This window comes from Garra rufa, chromosome 3, assembly GCF_049309525.1.
Source record: "Garra rufa chromosome 3, GarRuf1.0, whole genome shotgun sequence".
Lineage (NCBI taxonomy): Eukaryota > Metazoa > Chordata > Actinopteri > Cypriniformes > Cyprinidae > Garra > Garra rufa.
The window spans coordinates 52462303-52481903 of record NC_133363.1 but is presented as its reverse complement, the minus strand read 5'-3'; the positions used below and the strand labels follow the sequence as shown (position 1 = coordinate 52481903).

General features: G+C 35.5%; 1 protein-coding gene across 1 annotated transcript in view; it reads left to right on the top strand.

The window, feature by feature from the left end:
- focad (focadhesin) overlaps positions 1-19601 on the top strand; it is a 69173-nt gene that overhangs the window by 38995 nt on the left and 10577 nt on the right. Inside the window, exons 15-36 of the mRNA XM_073837305.1 lie at positions 1280-1414; positions 1564-1614; positions 1795-1878; positions 1969-2104; positions 3301-3489; positions 4295-4416; positions 4773-4865; positions 4977-5065; positions 9085-9126; positions 9497-9605; positions 10255-10371; positions 12070-12308; positions 12394-12483; positions 12581-12731; positions 13898-14017; positions 15249-15371; positions 15768-15845; positions 17470-17541; positions 17679-17781; positions 17917-17997; positions 18070-18198; positions 18309-18424. Of these exons, the coding sequence (XP_073693406.1) occupies positions 1280-1414; positions 1564-1614; positions 1795-1878; positions 1969-2104; positions 3301-3489; positions 4295-4416; positions 4773-4865; positions 4977-5065; positions 9085-9126; positions 9497-9605; positions 10255-10371; positions 12070-12308; positions 12394-12483; positions 12581-12731; positions 13898-14017; positions 15249-15371; positions 15768-15845; positions 17470-17541; positions 17679-17781; positions 17917-17997; positions 18070-18198; positions 18309-18424 (2469 nt within the window). The remainder of the gene's footprint in view (positions 1-1279; positions 1415-1563; positions 1615-1794; positions 1879-1968; positions 2105-3300; positions 3490-4294; positions 4417-4772; positions 4866-4976; positions 5066-9084; positions 9127-9496; positions 9606-10254; positions 10372-12069; positions 12309-12393; positions 12484-12580; positions 12732-13897; positions 14018-15248; positions 15372-15767; positions 15846-17469; positions 17542-17678; positions 17782-17916; positions 17998-18069; positions 18199-18308; positions 18425-19601) is intronic.

Here is a 19601-nt window from a genome sequence, read left to right as displayed (position 1 = left end):
AAGTTTATATCCAACTGTTCTGACTATATAACTTACAACTGTAAGTTTATATCTCGCAATTCTGAATAAAAAAAGTCAGAATTGCGAGATGTGAACTCGCAATTCCGAGAAAAAGTCAGAATTGTGAGATAAAAACTTGCAATTCTGAGAACTTTTCACTCTAAGAATTGGACTTAATAACTTACAATTGCAAGTTTATATCTCACAATTCTTAGAAAAAGTTAGAATTGCTGGAAAAGTCAGAATTGCGAGACAAACTCTCATTTGCATTCGCATTTTATCTTTAATTCTGACTTTTTCTCGCAATTGGGAGTTTACATTTTGCAGTACTAACTTTTTGTCTCAGAACTGTGTGATATGAACTCAAAATTGCGAGTTATAAAGTCAGAGTTGCAAGATGTGAATTTGCAGTTGCGAGAAATAAATTCAGAATTACGAGATATAAAATTACAATTGACATTTTTTCCTCAGAATTGGATTTTATAACTCGCAGTTGCTAGTTTATATCTCACAATTCTAAGAAAAAGTTGATACAAACTCACATTTGCAAGAAAAAAAGTCAGAAATTGTGTTTATATCATGCAATTCTGACTTTATTTACCGCAATTGAGTTTTTATCTCAGAATTCTGACTTTTTCTCGCAATTGCAAGTTTACATTTTGCAATTCTGAATTTTTGTCTCAGAACTCTGCGATATAAACACAATTGTGAGTTATAAAGTCAGAATTGCAAGATGTAAACTTGCAGATGCAAGAAAAAAAGTCAGAGTTGTAAGATAAAAACTCACAATTGTGACTTTTTTTCCTCAGAATTGGACTTTATAACTCGCGATTGCGAGTTTATATCTCACAATTCTAAGAAAAGGTTAGAACTGCAGGAAAAGTCAGAATTGTGAGATATAAACTCACATTTGCAAGCAAAAAGTCAGAATTGCAATTACTGTATTTGAGTTTTTATCTCACAATTCTGACTTTTTCTCGTAATTGCGAGTTCACATCTTGCAATTCTGACTTTTTGTCTCAGAACTGTGTGATATAAACTCACAATTACGTGTTATAAAGTCAGAATTGCAAGATGTAAGCTTACAGTTGCTAGAAAAAAAAATCAAAATTAAGTCAGAATTGCAAGATAAAAACTTTATTTTTTATTCAGTGGAAGAAACAGTCTTCCATAGTAACTGTAGTAATGTAGTAGTGTGTAGTATCTTACTCTAGTCGGTTGACCATCCTTACCGTTGAACCCTGGATTTGAAAATTCTTCTCATCTGTTTTCTGTTCAGGTTGTTGACATCATCTCTACATGGAAGGCACTTTCTCCTAAGCTGCGCTGTGACATCAGACCCCTAGTCCTACAGGCCACTGCTGAACTTCTGGCATTAGTACCTGCTTTAAATGTCAAAACTGAAGAATATGAGGCACGAGACCACCAACCACTGTTTCTGATTGCTAGATGTGTGGTATTTTGTAGCGGTGTCTGAATTTATAGTTAAAAGCATGATTTATTTATTTCCACATTTCATGTTCGGGACAAATTACTTCAGGTGCTATGTCCTTTTCCTCACAGAAATTCAGAAACGAGACGGTTGGTGTTTTATGGGGCTACGCTCTTAGTCAGGTGAGTGCTGACATTTTCAAATGGTAATGAGCAGTAGGGACGGGCCGGATGGTTGAGTAGTCATCCAACAACTTTTAATAAAACGTCATTGTGCCATTTAATGTATCTGCAATTTATTTTGTTATTTTTCAAGCAGTTATGAGTAAGCAGTTATGTTTAAAGCTTTTTTGGCTTCATCAGGACCCGGATGTTGCAACCCATGGTTATAAAGCTCTTTCTGAGTACCCTGAACCGTCTCACACCATCCTACACTTGCCAGAGCAGGTGAGAACATTTGCTAAATATCCTCACATTATTTCTGTTCACCTTTATATATACAGTATATCTGTAATGGTGATATGATCTTGCTAACAGGCCAGACCCATACCAAAGCAGCCTGAAGAAGAGGATGAAGGGAAGGAAAATGAAAATGAGAAGGAGGAAGATATTTCAGTACCAGGGGCGTCATATGTGAAGCTAGTTTGCCTCACACCACTATCTGTTTTACCAGGTATGATTATAAGATTAAGACGTTTACATATAGTCCACAAGAGAAAGTAATAGTTGAATTTATGAAAATGACCCTATTCAAAAGTTTACATACACTTGATTCTTAATACTGTGTTGTTACCTGAAAGATCCAGAGCCCCTTGTTTGTCCTGAACAGTTAAACTGCCCGCTGTTCTTCTGAAAAGTCCTTCAGATCCCCCAGATTCTTTGGTTTTTCAGCATTTTTGTGTATTTTAACCCTTTCCAACAATGACAGTATGATTTTGAGATCCATCTTTTCACACTGAGGACAACTGAGGGACTCAGATGCAACTATTACAGAAGGTTCAAACGCTCACTGATGCTCCAGAAGGAAACACAATGCATTAGGAGTCGGGGGTGAAAACTTATTGAATTTGAAGATCAGGGTAAATTTAACTGATTTTGTCTTCTGGGAAACATGTAACTGTCTTCTGTAGCTTCTGAAGGGCAGTACTAAATGAAAAAAAATAAGAAAAATGTACATATCTTAATTCTGTTCAAAAGTTTACACTCCTGGATCATAATGCATCGTTTTTTTCCCGCTGGAGAATCAGTGAACCTTTGAACCTTCTGTAATAGTTGCATGTGAGTCCCTCAGTTGTCCTCAGTGTGAAAAGATGCATCTCAAAATCATACAGTCATTGTTGGAAAGCGTTCAAAAACACAAAAATACATACAAATTATTAGTAAATGTTAATTGGGTTGTTTACGTAATACCTAACTTACCTGTTCTGCTCATTCATTGTATAAGATTATATGAGCGATACATTCACTGTTATCTTGTTAGATAACAAGCCAGCTGGCTGCATTTTTACAGTGGCAGAAGAAATAATTTAGGACAGATTTTGTGTACTGAAATTTTACGTATCATAGACCCAAGGTGTGATCGTTTCACAGTTACTGTTATGTAACTAGCTTATTTCCATAATTTTACTGAGGTAATGTATTCAAAATAGCTGGATGAATAAAACTTGAGGTTGCGTGGTTCAGTGCACTGCACTGCAACATAGCATATTCCCAACAAAGACTAATATACATAAATTACACAATATGGAATATATTTTAGATTTATGATTATTATAAAGATTTCTGCTGCTTTTGTATAAATGTTTATGTATTGTATTGTTTACCCTTTAACAAAAACCTACTTAAGTCATGAATTTTCTTCAAATGCAGCCCTTGAGACTTTCCTAACAGCTCTAGTGAGGCAAGAGATGAACCAAATGCCCCGCGGCGTGTACCATTCAGCTCTGAGTGGGGGGAATTTGCGGTCTGACCAGGGAAAAACTGTATCTGGAATTCCTTTTTTCATGCTAAAAACATATGAGAAGAACAAGCAGCCAGGTCTGAAACCTGGCTTAGCAGGTAAATATACTGTACAAGAGTCATTCAACTCTGTAATATGGGTAAATGAAGTGAATTTTAAAATTCTTACAGCTAATGCATGTTTGTTACAACTTAAGTTACATAATTTTGTGTTTGTCCAGTTAAAGTAGAAGTTCACTTCCAGAACAAATATTTACAGATTATTTACTCACCCCCTTGTAATCCAAGATGTTCATGTCTTTATTTCTTAAGTCAATAAGAACTTATGTTTTTTGACAAAAACATTTCAGGATTTTTCTCTGTATAGTGGATTTCTATGATACCCGCGAGTTTGAACTTCCAAAATGCAGTTTAAAATTAGATTTAAAGGGCTCTCCAGCTACAAAATCGTCCTACATCGCTGCAGAAGTACCGACCCAGTGTTTAAAAAGTGAACGTGCAAAGAAGATGGGAGTTTTTCGACATACCCTAACTGTCTTGAACTGGAATACACAGACTTCACGCTGAGCTAGACAAGTCAAGCTTTTGAGGTTAAAAAGTATAAAAATGTTCAGTTTTTTTGGAAAATGACCAATCGTTTCGGCAGATAAGACCCTTCTTTCACAGCTGGGATCATTAGGAGCTCTTTGAAGCTGCATTTAAACTGCATTTTCAGTTCAAACTCGTGGGAACCTTTGAAATCCTGAAATGTTTTCCTCAAAAAACATAATTTCTTTATGACTGAAGAAGAAAAAGCATGAGCATCTTGGATGACAAGGGGGTGAGTAAATTATCTGTAAATCTTTGTTCTGAAAGTGAACTTTAAATGTATGAAATAAACATCAATTATCTTGGTCTGTTTCAGCTGGTCTTCTACTCTGTTATGACCTCCCTGTTCAAACTGACAAAGATGGACGTCCAATCACCCGTTTCCTTGTTAGCAGAGGGCGGAGTTATCAACAAATGTTAGCCACCCTTATTCATGAGGTACCACTTATTTGTGTGAAATTCTAAAACTTAAATTATGTTTTACATTTAAATGATATTTTACCCAAAAATGAGACAAGAAATTTTGGAAAGAATAATGAATATTTTTTTAGATTAAATATATTATTTAATTACATTTAAGCACATTTTAATATGTTTGTAATTATCTTTTCTTTGTCATTGGTGATTTTCATTAGATTCTAATTTTTGATTTGATTTAAATTTGAATGATTTTATTGATTTATGCATTTGATAGTTTAATAAAATATTTATTTGTTTAAAATCTGTCATAATTGGGAATGTATAAATACTTCACAATATAAATAATTTATCTTTGTTCACCCTTTTCCTCTCAGGTCAACATCCAGCCGTCTGAATGGCATCGCTCTCTGCTCTTGCCCCAGGCCTGGCGTGGCTTCATGAGCCGGGCTTTCAATGCAGCTCTCCAGGTGATTCTGTGTGATTTTTTTAAACCACCAAATCAGATGTATAACAGTAAGACTAGCTTTATAATTAAGATCATAAATCATGAGATTAAATTAGATGTAATAATTGTCCAGAGTCGAAAAGCAGAGCTGGAGATGCTACAGAAACAGGGTAAAGAGAGCCCAGAGGAACTGCAGTACAAACAGCACTACGCCTGGCTTTGGTAAGATTCACACATCCAGATCCATCTACAGAACAGACTGGCCTGATCCTAGAGTTTTTGTGATGAAACTTACTTGTGATGAAACATTAGTGACAGAGCTTTTCTTCTGTAGTTTGACATACATCCAAGTGAAACAGGTAATCTATAAAAGAAAAAAATGTAGGGCACTGACTTCGATCCATCTAGTTTGAATGGAAACATATTGGTTGAATGCAAACTTTCAGTCAGTTGTAACAAAGGGATGACTGACTAAACGATTTAAGAAGGTGTTTTTAATGTACAGTCTTTTTTTGTAAGGTTTTGAATGCTAAAACTATAGATACTGTATATTTACACACTTTTTGATCAGTGAGTAGCATAAGACCATCCACTTACAGTATACATCCACTAAAAATCATTTTGGCGACTAATTGATTGAAAGTCGTTACAAAATGGTTCAGAATTCTTTTAAGAACATCTAACATTCAATTTGATATTTTATTATGAATGCCAACGTGAATGCAATGACATTTGCACACCCATGAAAAGGTTCTACCACAGTAAGAGCAGGGTTTTTTTTATTACAAATGGATCTTAAACATATTATATATGTTTTTTCTGGCATGGTTCTAAGAAAGAAACAAACAAAAATCACACTTTGCTTACATATATTTGACCCCGGACCACAAAACCAGTCATAAGTAGCACGGGTATATTTGTAGCAATATCCAACATTACATTGTATGGGTCAAAATTATCGATTTTTTTTTTATGCCAAAAATCATTAGGATATTAAGTAAAGATTATGTTCCATGAAGATACTTAATTGTTAATTTGTTAATTTCCTACCATAAATATATCAAAACCTAATTTTTGATTAGTAATATGCATTGATAAGAACTTAGTTTGGACAACTTTAAAGGCTATTTTCTCAATATTTAGATTTTTTAGCACCCTCAGAATCCATATCTTCATATAATTGTTTGGTGGCCAAATATTGTCCTATCCTAACAAACCATACATTAATGGAAAGTGTATTTATTTAGCTTTCAGATGATGCATAAATCTGAAGTTCCAAAAAATTTACCCTTATTACTGTTTTTTGTAGTTCATGTAGTTTTTTTTTTTAAAGGTAATAGATGCAAATTAAGCTTTAGATGTAAAAAGTTGCTCAGTCTGTACATCAAATCTCCCTAAATAGTTCAAATAAACCCCTAAGAAGCACAGACGTCATAGCTGACCATAAACAACTTCTTGTAATGCGACTGTGAATTATATTTCAGCGCTTTTAGTACAAAAGCTTAGCACTTTCAGAAACTGTCACGATGAATGCAGCACTATAATGAAAGCCTCTAAAGAGTGAAGTGTAATTGGAGCTTTGCACCATATGGGGGAATGTGAAGGTATTATTTTATACATCTTGCTGGTGTCAAACCATCCAAGGCTGTTGAATTGTGATTGCTTTGGCCTTTTCAGCTGCTTTGAAAAGCCTTTGAATGGAGACTGACATTTAAAATGCATGCACATCACCATTACACAAATTCATATAATCTTTCAATGTAAATCTGTTGGCATGTATAGGCTGTTATTGTTCACACGGTCTCTCGCCATAATATGCCCTATCGCATAACCACGCAGTCTGGCAGAGTACCATAACTCAACCCCCGGGACGCCATTTTGACAGCCTGTCAGCCGATGAGTGATTGATGGGATAACATGTTCAGATGGCAGCCAGAACTTCATTCCCCATGGCATCACGAATTCTCGTTTGTTCCGCAGTCTTTGTGTAATACAGTTATTCCTCTCATGGGTGCTCAGGGCAGTCCATATGTGGTCACGTGCCCTGAAGCATGCTGGGAGGGTTGGATGGTATGAGAACACTGGGATTGTAGGGTTACAGCTTTTGCCCACGCAAAAAGAGATGTCAAATAAAGATGGTTTAAGCTGGAGAAAATAAGCTTTTATTTTGCTATGCTTCTGTTTTGCTTTTCTCTAATTTAAAGGGGGCATAACACACACAATTTCACCCAATCTCATGTTAATCTTGAGTGCCTATAGAATAGTACTGCGTCCTTCATATCTCCAAAAAGTCTTTAGTTTTATCATATTTACAAAAGAAAGATACAGCTTTACGATTCTCTCCGAAAACAGCAGAGCTCGCCAACAAAACACATACAGGGCTGTTTGATTCTAAAATTTTTGGAATTGATTCCGATTTCTGGTTCTGGAATTGATTGGATTCGATTCCAATCAATCGATTCCTCACTGTTGTTTTCGATTCTTGTTTTATATTTTGGAGGAAGCTAATTTCGCAATGACTGCCAGATATAAAGGTCATAGAAAGTGGCCTTCTCATAATATGAAGCTTAATTTGTTTAAAAATTACGATATTTCTGTAGCTCTGACTTTAAATTGTAATTTTGTCTGCATTGCCCATGAAACATAGTCATAACCCACAGCTCAGCAGTGCATTTATTGCATTAATAAAACAAGACATGAAGTGTCTAATGTCCACAGTTCAGCTAAATGATGTTTACTTTAACAGTATGCTTTGCACAATATTAGCAAACTATACAATGAAACAAAATAAACAAAATTTTAGCTGTCAATCAGATGCACTCTCAGCCATTGATTTGTGCTCTCTGCGTTTTCTTTTTAGACTTATCATTGGCTGATAGAAAGGTTAAAATTAGCATTTATTTAGGATGTAAATAAGATCACGTCATGATCTATTCAGCCGTACAGCACTCAAATTTGTGGACAACATGAGCCAGTTCCACCGTAAAATAACTTCTAAATAGTTTTTTAACTGATTTATTTAAACGATCTATTCGAACAAACCTTTACGTGGAAACAAATCAGACTTCTAATAATTATTAGCGAGCAAGAGGCCAATTAATGGGTGCTTCTCAAACAGTAGGCTGCATCCTCAAACTCATTTCTCTCGATTCCTAATGTCGCGAAATCGAGGAATCAATTATTTTTGGAATTGATTCCCAGCCCTACATTTGATGCTGTTTCACTTAGCAGCTGCAGTTCTGAATCATGAACGGGGTCTTTTATAGCTGGGACTGCTTAATCTTTCAGTATCAAACGATGTGTAACAAAAAAAAAAAAAAAATGCATCTACTGTTCACGTAACGCTGGGTTCTTTGGGAAGCTGAGCAAGGTTATTTTTGGCTTACAACCAAAACCACACTTTTTTAGAGACATGCCTCCCGAGTGAGACCTGTGCAGCAGTGCAGCCGAATGAAGCACGTTGATGGGCGCGCTCTTTCGTTTGCTGTGGTCCATGTGTGCGAGAGCACGCTTTTCCGGGAGAAATGCCCATAGAAGGAGTTCCACCCTTCAGGATGTCATGAAGAGCCATGATCAAAAAAACTTAAACTTAAAAAAAAAAAAACCAGAAGTGTGTATTTGGAACAGAAATACTGTTATACGTCCGAATCGTTTTTTAAAACGTTGTCCGTGTTTAGCATGGGAATCCAACTCTTTAACAGTGTAAATAACTTAACATGCATGAAACAGCATTGGCTGTCCCCCCCATGACATTTTTCTTCTTACGTTACATTTTAAGCATAGCAATTTAAAGTGAAATGTTCAACTGAAAAATGAAAATAAATATCTTTTGTATTTTCTGTCACTTTTTAAACTCCAATTGTTTGTGTAAAACCTGAAGATCATCCTATCCTGCATGATTTGAGAATGATTCAAAGACATTCTTGTGTTTCACTGGAAGCAAAAACATTTGACCTTTTAAAATTGGAATTCCTAGAATTCCTACTCATTTTGTGTTATTAAGTTTCATTGCTTGAAGTGTTTCAAAATCTTCCTGTGTTTCCATGTTTAAATTGGAGGAATCCCAAATTTTCAATGTGGTCTCAGCCGTTTGGGACCCCTTGTACTGTATGTAGCCGTGCAAATGGTACCTGGGCTCTTAAATCACTGCCCGAGGAGATGAAAGCTCCTCTTGTCAGTCTGTGGAGCACTTTAAATCATATCTGTCTATTTTATTCTCTCTCTTTCTTTCTTTTGTTCAGGGTCAGAGACCAGCTGACTGATGTGGTCAAATCTGCTGCCAAGTAAGTTACTGAAGCTGCTGATATTCTTTGTTTTATTTTTTTTTCTTTGTGTTTTTCCCCTTCACTGGCCCCCTTGTTTTCTCTTTTCAAAAATAAATGTCTAAACTATTGATTTATTTCTTTTCAAAATGTTTTATTAAACAGAGTGCTTCATATTCAGAATCTGCAGTTGGCTTTTATTCACTGTAGTCTCTAAGGAAAGCAGTTTTCAGTGCTTTATCGATTAAGCGTAAGCTTATAATTACTCAAAACTAACATTTTCTGGCCTGTTTTGGGCATCGAAGATGGCAATCATTTATTGTTGCTGCATTGTTCTGTTTAAAATTCGTTTGTGGATTAAAATTTTATCATGTTGTCTCCATTATGACAGAGATAGCCCGGTTGTTCAAGGTAATTCTATCCTGGCACTAAGTGGCCTGGCTGTTGTCTTAACCAGATATGAGAGCAACCTTCCTACACAGTCTGAAACTGGACTGGAGGTAAGATGCAGTTTTATCTGTGGCTAGTTTCATAATGCTTAGACTATAGTCTTACAAAGTAGTCCCCAATTTTTTTTTTTTGCAAAACTGGTCTAATTACAATCTGAAAAGTAAGACTGATTACCACTTGGCTAACTGCTAAAGTCAGACTTGGTCTTAAAGGGATAGTTCACCCAAAAATTAAAATTCTGTCTTAATTTGTGCTCTAAAGATGAACAAAGGACATATGAACAAAGGTTAATGACAGAATAGGGCTGCAACGATTAATCAAACGATGTTGTGAGGCGTGTTTAGTCAATGAAGCCGGTACTTTGATTAGTAGTAAATCCCCATCACGTGCGTTCAGCTGGAGCGGCAGTTAATACACACAGCCTTAAATCACTGACAAGCCACGCCAAATCGCGCTGAAAATCGAATTCGATTTTGAGCGCAATTTGGCCTGGCTTGTCAGTGATTTAATCGTTGCAGCCCTATGACAGAATATTCATTATTGGGTGAACTGTCCCTTTAAGAAACAGTCTAAATATAGTGACTATGTTTATGCAACTGGCCCCCGGAGATGTTACTTTTTCTGTTTTCCGACTACCTATCATTTCCTGGCTTTCCTTCTGGAAAAAATTCCAACAAACTGTCATTTTTTTATTCGTAGGTGGGTCCGGACATCCTTCCCACAGTTCACTGGCTGTCGATGGTGATTGACACACTGCTCAGCATTGTTAGCAGTAACAGTAACCCTAGAGGACAAGTCTTCCCATGGTTCATTCATGTGAGTTGTAATTCCCTTGGGTGGGGTTTTTGAGAAATTATTTATTTGTAGAGATTCCATCTATTTGGTTCCAGTAGTGGTACACACTGCACTTTATTTGAAATCTAATAAATACTTAGTTTTAATAAAGTATATGCTATAAAGTCTATAATACTGCACCTTCCTTACTTTTCAACAAGTAGTAATGCCACATTGGTAACACATTACAATATGGTTCAATTGATTAACATTAATGCAGCATTTTTACAGCATTTAATAATATACGTTTTTCTATTTAAATATACGCTCAAATCTAATTTATTTCTGTGATCAAAGCTGAATTGTCAGCATCATCACTCCAGTATTTAGTGTCACATGATCTTTCAGAAATCATTCTAATATGCTGATGAATATCAGTGTTGGAAACAATTGTGCTGTTTATTTATTTTTTATTTTTGGAAAATGTGATACTTTATTTCAGGATTCTTTGATGAATAAACAGTTAAAAAGAACACCATTTATTAAAAATACTAATATTTTCTAACAATATACAATGACATTTAAAAGTTTGGAGTCATTACACTTTTATTCTTCCTTTTTTGAAAGACATTAATACTTTTATTTAGCAAGGATGTGTTAAATTGACAAAAAGGGATAGCAAAAACTTATTGTTAGAAAATATTTATATTTAGAATAAATTATGTTCTTTTACATTTTTATTCATCAAAGAATCCTGAAAAAGTATCACAGGTTTCAAAAAATAAAAATTGGCAACTGTTGCCAACATTGATTATTCTAATAATAAATCATCATATTAGAATGATTTCTGAAGGATCATGTGATACTTAAGACTGGAGTAATGGCTGATGAAAATTCAGCGTTGTATCACAGGAATAAATTATATTTTAAAGTATATTAAGATAGAAACAATTATTTTAAATTATAAAACCATTTCAGTTTTTTTCAGTATTTTTGATCAAATAAATGCAGTCTTGATGAGCATAAGAGAATTCTTTAAAAAGCATTACAAGTCTTACTGATCCCAAACTTTTGAATGGCAGTGTACGTTTAAAATATATTAATGTTGACTAAAACTAACATTAACCTACATTAATAAATGTTGCGAGAGTATTGTCCATTGTTAGTTTAGGATACCTACACTACTGTTCAAAAGCCTGGGGTAATTTTTAAATAAATGAATACTTACATTCAGCAAAAAGACATTAAAGTGGTCAAAAGAAAATAAAGACATTTATAAAGTTAAAGATTTCAAATAAATAGTGTTGCTTTAAACTTGTCGTAATCATAATAATCCTGAAAAAAAATACATTACAGTTTCCAAAAATATTGAGCAGCACAACTGTTTTCAACATTGATAATAATAAAAAGAAATTCAATATTTTCAGTATATTAGAATTATTTCTGAAGTATGCATGTGACACTGAAGAATGAAGAAATGGCTGCTGAAAATTCAGCTTTGCCTTCACAAAAAACTTAAAGTATGTTAAAATAAAAATTTGCTATTTTAAGTTGTAATTATATTTCACAACATACCATATTTCTGTGAAAATAAACACAGCTTTGGTGAACCTAAGAGACTTCTTTTAGATCTTACCGGTTGTTTAATGTCAACAGATGTAACCTAATTACTGCATATTTTAATTTCCTTTATATTTGAACTCAAATATGACAGAATTTGATTTGTCTCACACTTTATAGCGCTCATACTCCGGTGAGAACACAGCGAGTGTGATCGCACGCTCCTGTGCTGCTCTGGGTCTGGCGTTGTTGGTGCCGGTTCTGGTGACCTCGCGCAGAGAGAGCATTCCCGCTATCCTGGGCACTTTATCGGCGGGACTGCCAGGCTCGCCCACCGCAGACGAATCTCAGGCACTTCAGTTTCACAGTGGCCTAGCTCTGGGCATGTTTCTAGCATGGCTGCATGATGAAAAAGTCAGGTGTGTGCTGAGTAATACCATAACACAGATGTGTAACTATAGCTATATCATGTTTGATGAATGTATACTGATGTGTTTACTGCAGTGATATATCTGGGCTGTCAGTGGCAGAGCTGCTGTTGAAACATCTGGAACGACTGGAAGATTGTTGCTTTAATCCTAATCTGGAATACAAGTAAGGCTATCTAATCAGTTGTATCTACAGTATAGTCTTCATTCCTCCTGTACACTAACAGACTCTTAAATGTCTGTTTGCTCTTTGTCTCTTTCAGTGCGGGTTGTGTGTTAGGTGTTGGATTGGTTTTGAGTTCTCTCAGTAGCAGTAGCCAGTCTGAGCGAGACCGTGTGCACGTGTCTCTCACGCTGGACAGACTCCTGCAGACCCTGCAGGAAAGCAGCAATTTGAGCCGTATGCTACAGGAGGTAAAACCATATTAACTGTGGTGTTGACAGGTGAAGTCTTGAATCGTTAGTTGAGAAGTGGCTTGGTATTTTGTCCCTTTCTGATTTTGATTATTTTTGGAGCACGTTTGACACAGCAACAATGCTAACCTAAGCTCTCTACAAACTAGAAAAACCATAAGACAGACGATAAAACAGAAGCAAAGAAAATCAAGACATTACAGTGTATCAAACAGCAATAAAAAGAGATGTTTTAAGACTAGATTTAAACACAGATAAGGTAGAAGCAGCCCTAATGTAGTTTGGAAGGCTGTTCCAGCACTTTAAGAGAGTTTGGAGTATTGCAGTAAGTTTGTAATAAGTTCTGATCTCCAGGCTTGTGGCTTTGTGAGGGAAAATTAGACAGATAGCATAGCTTTTTATAATGTAAGGATTTATAGACAAGTAATTTTAAAATCTATTCTATAATTAACTGCCAACCAGTGTAAGTCTTTCATATGGAAGCTCGTTTCCACCACTGAATTAAAAAAAAAAGGTTATTGCAACTTAACTCACAATTCTGAGTTTTTTTTTCTCAGAATTGCGTGATACAAACTTGCAATTATGACTTTTTTCTCAAAATTGTGAGATATAATCTCACAATTGGGAGTTATAAAGTCAGAATTGCATGATATAAACTCGCAATTCTGAGAAATAAAGTCACAATTGTGACAAACTCACAATTGCAAGTTATAAAGTCAAAGTCAGAATTGCATGATATAAACTCAATTGCAAATTATTAAATCAGAATTGTGAGATATAAACTCGCAATTCTGTGAACATATGTTTTTTTCTCCTCAGAAGTGGACTTTATAACTCTTAATTGCGAGTTTATATCACACAATTCTGAGAAAAAAAAGTCACAAAGTCGACCATTACCACCATCAGTGAACCATGAATATGCAATTGTTTTGAAAATATTACAGTAATAACATAAAATCTTAAATATCAAGTATTTACGAATGACAAATATTTTTGGCTGACAAAAAAGTCTTGTAATTACTGCTTGATGATGGTGATGGTGGTAATGACAAAATTGTAATACAGTGAAAGCACAATTTTTTTTCCATAACTTGCAGCTAAATATGTTTAGTATTTATGCATCCAAACATTTCTTGTGTCTTTTATGTGTTTTTGTTGGGTGTCAGGTTTTGGCCTATTCTGTGGCATGTGTTGGAGTTTCAGCATTTAGTACAGGCATTATTGAGGCCAGCAAAGCAGAGGAAGGCATGAACACACTTCGAACCCTAACAGAAGAAAGCCAACAGGTGAGAGCTAAAATCATCTATTTATATGATAAAAGATATTTTTTTTAAATATTCAATTCAATTCAATTCAATTCAATTCAAGTTTATTTGTATAGCGCTTTTCACAATACAAATCGTTTCAAAGCAGCTGTACAAAAAAAAATGTAGGCTACTACAATATATTTAGTAGCTTATTAGTGGTGACTACTGTATGTTAAGTCGATGTACATATGGTATAAATATTAAAAACAGTAATGGTGTAATCAAAAACAGATGATGAACACTAATAGTAATGATTATGTGTTCCAATCAAACTTGTAGAAAAATGGTGTAGTGCTGTATGCTGTCTAACGTCATTGCATAGGAAATGGTATCAACGGCCCCTCACTATTGTATGTAAGTGTTTTGACAATCAAAATTAAACAGTCTTTTCCAGCCGAAGTATTATGAAATTGTTTACTTACAGTTTATGATGCAGCTGCATTCAGATCTAGTACCACTTCATCTTTCAACAAATTTTTCTTTGTGAACTCTTCATGAAACTGTGCCTCGTAAACAATATACTTCGAATTTTAAACAATCTTCAGACACAATCCGGGATGACATTAAAAATAAGCTATCCACTTGTTCCTTACAATGGGATCCTTCTGATATATGTGCAAAGACGCTGTTTAAACCAAACGCGTCGAAGCAAATGTTCTTTCACTCAGCTTGTGGACTGTGTCAGAAAATGAACACGCATCTGTATACTGTATCCAGTGTAGACAAGATAGTGGCATTCAGTGTATTCAAGTGATCAGACGTTAAGCGACTGAGCGGCAGTGGGCGAAGCCTATGGTGAGGAAGGAAGGAAAGGAAAGGACGTGAAGTGAGGCCAAGTATACTAGGAATTTACTAAGAAGATGACTATTTGTCGATGCCTTGCTCTGGAGGCAGTGTTTATGCGTTTATGTGTTCACTTTGCACCTCAGATCCAAACAAGCCATTTTTGGAGCTTGTTTAAATAAATTTTTTGTTTATAATGAGGAGGACCTTTTAAGCCGAAACTTCAGCTTAAGGATATTTTAATGGTACAATACCTCTCGTATGCCAAAATATCAAGGCAAAATTGATTTCTCACGTCATCACCCCTTTAAGTTTGATCTTAGAACTAACTTTTTGTATTAAAGAAAATATTTTTGATGTGTTTTTGTGCATGATGGATTAAAAACAAGTATTTGAGTCACTCATGGCATTTATTTTGTGTTTTTAGACGCCAGGCTTTGCCTTGGCATTGGGACTGACAGTATTTGGACTCTCTTCTTTTGGTCACGGTAAAGCGGTGGACATCCAACCTCGTCTGCTGGCTGCCTGGACCAAGATATTGCTGGCAGAGGTGATGTGCCATTGTTCACTGAATCATATTGCGCTCATAATGTATTGTTATTTCCATAAGTTATGCATATTTTGCCCTTATGCCTGCATGTACTGTAATGCATGCTAGTCACAATTTTATGTGGGACAGCCACTTTGTTATCCATACACCAAAGCTGCTCTGGTTAAAAAAGAAAATGTCAGTGGAAAGAAAGTCGACTTCAGTGTAAAACAAATGTAGTCTCCCTGAGCAGTGAGAAACGGTGTGTTGTTGTGCCATAGTATGTGAACTATATATCAAGATCTGATCTAAGGCTCAAGTCCAGAATTGTCTTCCCAATGTCTTTGCTCAGGTATCAACACTAGATCTCAGCTTTCATGAGGGAGAAACTAAACTGTAATTTTTTCCTTTTTCCAGGGATGTCCCACAATGCAGAGGCTGTCTGCCCTCAACGGACTGATCGCATTAGTGGGATCGGAGACGGCTCTCATTCAGGTAATTTAATGTGTAATTCGTGCTCATGTCAAGCCTTGTGTTATATTTGTCCCTGGCAGGATGCTAGAGACTGTTTCATTTTAAGATATATGTGTTGGCATTCAGTACCTCCAGTGCAAGACTTGGAAATAAAACACTAGCAGTGTAATAAATCTTACTTCCTACAGCTAGAATGCTTTTTTTTACCCATCCTAGTGAATGTTAAATATCACAAAACATCACTTTCTCATATATTACCCTACATTAAGTCCATTATCGTATATTGAGGTGCCATTAGTGATAGCAGTTAAATGCCAGTCTCATATGGGCACTGGCCTTTTCACCCACACCTGTGCCAGGCTGCTCTTTGTGTGGCAAATTACACTCCTCCATGCCCACCCACTTTCCAGACACACACACACACACACACACACACACACAGCGAATGCTGTCTCGCCTTTTTAAATGCAAATGCCACCATACTTGGAAGGTAGCCAGGAAGTGTCACCATAGTAACGGTGGGACTTGACAGCGGTCTGCAAGGATTTTCTCTCAGTGTGAATCGGAGCCTTGTGAATGTCTCGGATTACTCTGCCGCCCCACAGATGAAAAGATTGTGTTAATGTGTCTTTAAGTGACTTAAAGTCACTGAATAAACACTTTAAAGCACATTTCAGCGCATTCAGGCGCCCTCATCAGTTGATTCGTTCTTGAATTCAAATCTTGAATGTAGCTCATTTAGCTAGTGACTGTTTCTTTTAGATCGAAACTTATTTAAATCCCCCTCCAAACCAGTGGTACAAACTAACAAGATTTTCAAAACTTAATATTCTCTTTTTAGTTCAACTTTGTTTAGTACCTTTGTGCAAGTGCAGGTTAGGAAGAAATCTCGACCACTATGGAACCTACATAAAAGTTAACTGCTGTAGGCTTTGAGATGCCAGTAACAGTTGCTGGCCACATGAGGGTACTGTAGGGTTAAAATAATCCAGGATGAGAATGCCAAATGTGAAAACAAATGAATCCTTTCTGACTATTTAGATTTATGGAATTTAAATTTTTAATAACTAAACATTGTTAGAGAATACTACTTTAATTGGTAAAAAAAAAAAAAAATAGGTTTACAACTTGACTTGAAGGTGATTTTTTGTTTTAAATGGTTAAATATTAAGATTATTTAAAGGAGAAGTTCACTACCAGAACACAAGTTTACAGATAATTTACTCACCCCTTATCATCCAAGATGTTCATGTCTTTTTTCTTCAGTCGTAAAGAAATTATGTTTTTTGAGGAAATACACGGAGTTGACACAGAGCTTGACAAGACAAACATTTGAGGTTAAAAAGTATATAATTTAGGATTCTTTACTGAATATCAAATAAACTGCATTTATTTGAAATATATTTTTGTTACATTATAAATTGGTTTATTGTCACTTTTGATCTATTTAATGTATATTTGCTGAATAAAAATAGTGTAAAAATAGTTTAAATGATTGTAAAAACACTTTTAATTCATGCAACAACTAAATTGTTGAATTGCCCCCTGACTATTGACTATATGACACCTCTGCCATATATTCATCGTCTTTTACTGTGTCCTAGAACCCTTTGACCTTCAAAAAGTGTGTTTTTATCTCTATTAGCTAAAGAGTGAATCAGAGGAGTCCACACAACAGCAGGGCAGACTGAACGAGGTCATCCGAGCCATTACACAGGTTAGAATTCATATTTCATTTGAAATACATCAAAAATATGTTTATAAAGTTTATTGTGTATAGTGGAAGTAAAACAATGGTTTGATTTAAGTTAAATGTTATTTTATTTTTTCTTGCTCTCATGCCCTGCGCAATAGATCATCACCTTCTCAGGAACAATAGGTCTGCAGTCTAATGGAGCATGTCTGCTTGGACACCTGCATCTGGCTCACATGTCCAGCAGCCACAGTCGAACCGCAGGTGATAATTTAAATTATGTAATTAAATGTAATTTTTATTAATGTTGTTATTTTTATTGATGATATTAATAATAATAAATGGCCATTCATTGGTGAAGAAGACCATTCAAACATACTTTTCCACCCCCTTTCACAGTTCCTCAGGACTTTGGTTATCTCCCAGAGAAAAGTGTCATCCGGGCTTCAGTAGACTTCATTACTGAATCAGGAAGGAAAGGTAACACACAATCTAATGCTGTCTAATAAAAAACGTGTTTCCATTGCTTACTAATGTTGTGAATCTGTGCAGGACCTGAGATCACTCCTCCACACCTAGTGAAGACAGTGCTGGCAACATTAGAGACGGTTGGTGGAAGCTTCCAGTATCCTCCAGTCAACTGGAGTGCCATGCTCTCTCCACTAATGAGACTTAGCTTTGGTGAGCTTCCTGTTCATCACCATTATAAATTAGTGTTCTGTAGGAAATACCCTGTTGTGTCATTTCTGAGAATTTATGTTGTTTAAGTGCTCACCTGTGCTCTGTCATAGGTGAGGAGGTGCAGCATCACTGTTTAGCGTTAGCTGCCAGTCAGGCCCAGTCTTCCCAGAGTGCCTCACTTTTCCTCGGCACCTGGCTTGTGCCTCCCCTGGTTCACAGCCTGAGTGTGAGTATTTTTTTCTCTCTGCGTATAAAACCTGTCTCTGTCACACTTTGTGTCTCTTTGGTGTCTTCATACCGACTTGTTGATGTTATTATTCTGGGTTTTCATTAATAAATAAGATTTTAGTATTCAATTGTTTAATTGATGTCACTGTCGCTCTTTGAACTTTTTTACATAGGTGCACCTTTTGAGCTCAACTAGAATATACCCACCTAGAATACTATAGCAAATCAAATTACATTTCAGTCAAATTTCATTTTTCATTACAATTACGGCTTCCAGCGATTAAGAAAAATAAAGTAGTGAAGTGAATATTGTTTACAACAATGCTTAAATTTTGTCTCGTCTTGTTTTATATGTTGAATAAATATTTAGTAGTTTTCAAAAAGAAAATATACACTAAAATATCAAATTTTGATATCTTTTCACCAGTAGGTGACACTGTGCCGAAACTCATGTGTTTGGGCCAAATTCGTTAAAGCATTGCAAAGATATGGCCTCTTGTCCATTTCTGCACAAATTAAAATTTGTTAACACTTTACGAAAACGGATTAGTATATCAAATAGCTTTTGATAACTTTTTGCCAGCATTGTCTGAAGATGATCTGAGCCAATTTTGGTGAAGTAGATTTTTCACAAAATTGCTAAAAAAAAAAAAAATTGCCGTATAGAAATAAAAATTTTGATATGCATTTGATTCGTCATGAGCCAATTTGGGGTATTGGTGGCACTAGAGAGTTTGAGTTAGAGACTCCAAATTTGCTATGGTTAATATTGGGACTGTCCTCTATTTTTGTGCCAAAGTTGATAACTTTCCAAATCAAATTTAATTTTAATCAAATTTCAAAAGTTTCTGTATGCATTTGACTCAGCATGAGCCATTTTGGCCTATTTATGGCACTAGAGAGTTTGAGTTTGAGACTCCAAATTTGCTATGGTTAATATTGGGACTGTCCTCTACTGTAACTATGTTCCAAATCAAATTTAATTTCAGTCAAATGTAAAAAATTCGCTATCCATTTGACTCGGCCTGAGCTATTTTGGCCTATTAGTGACGCTAGAGAGTTTGAGTTAGAGACTCCAAATTTGCTATGGTTAATATTGAGGCTGTCCTCTATCCGTGTGCCAAATTTCATAACTTTCCAAATCAAACTTATTTCAATTCAATTTAAAACATTTC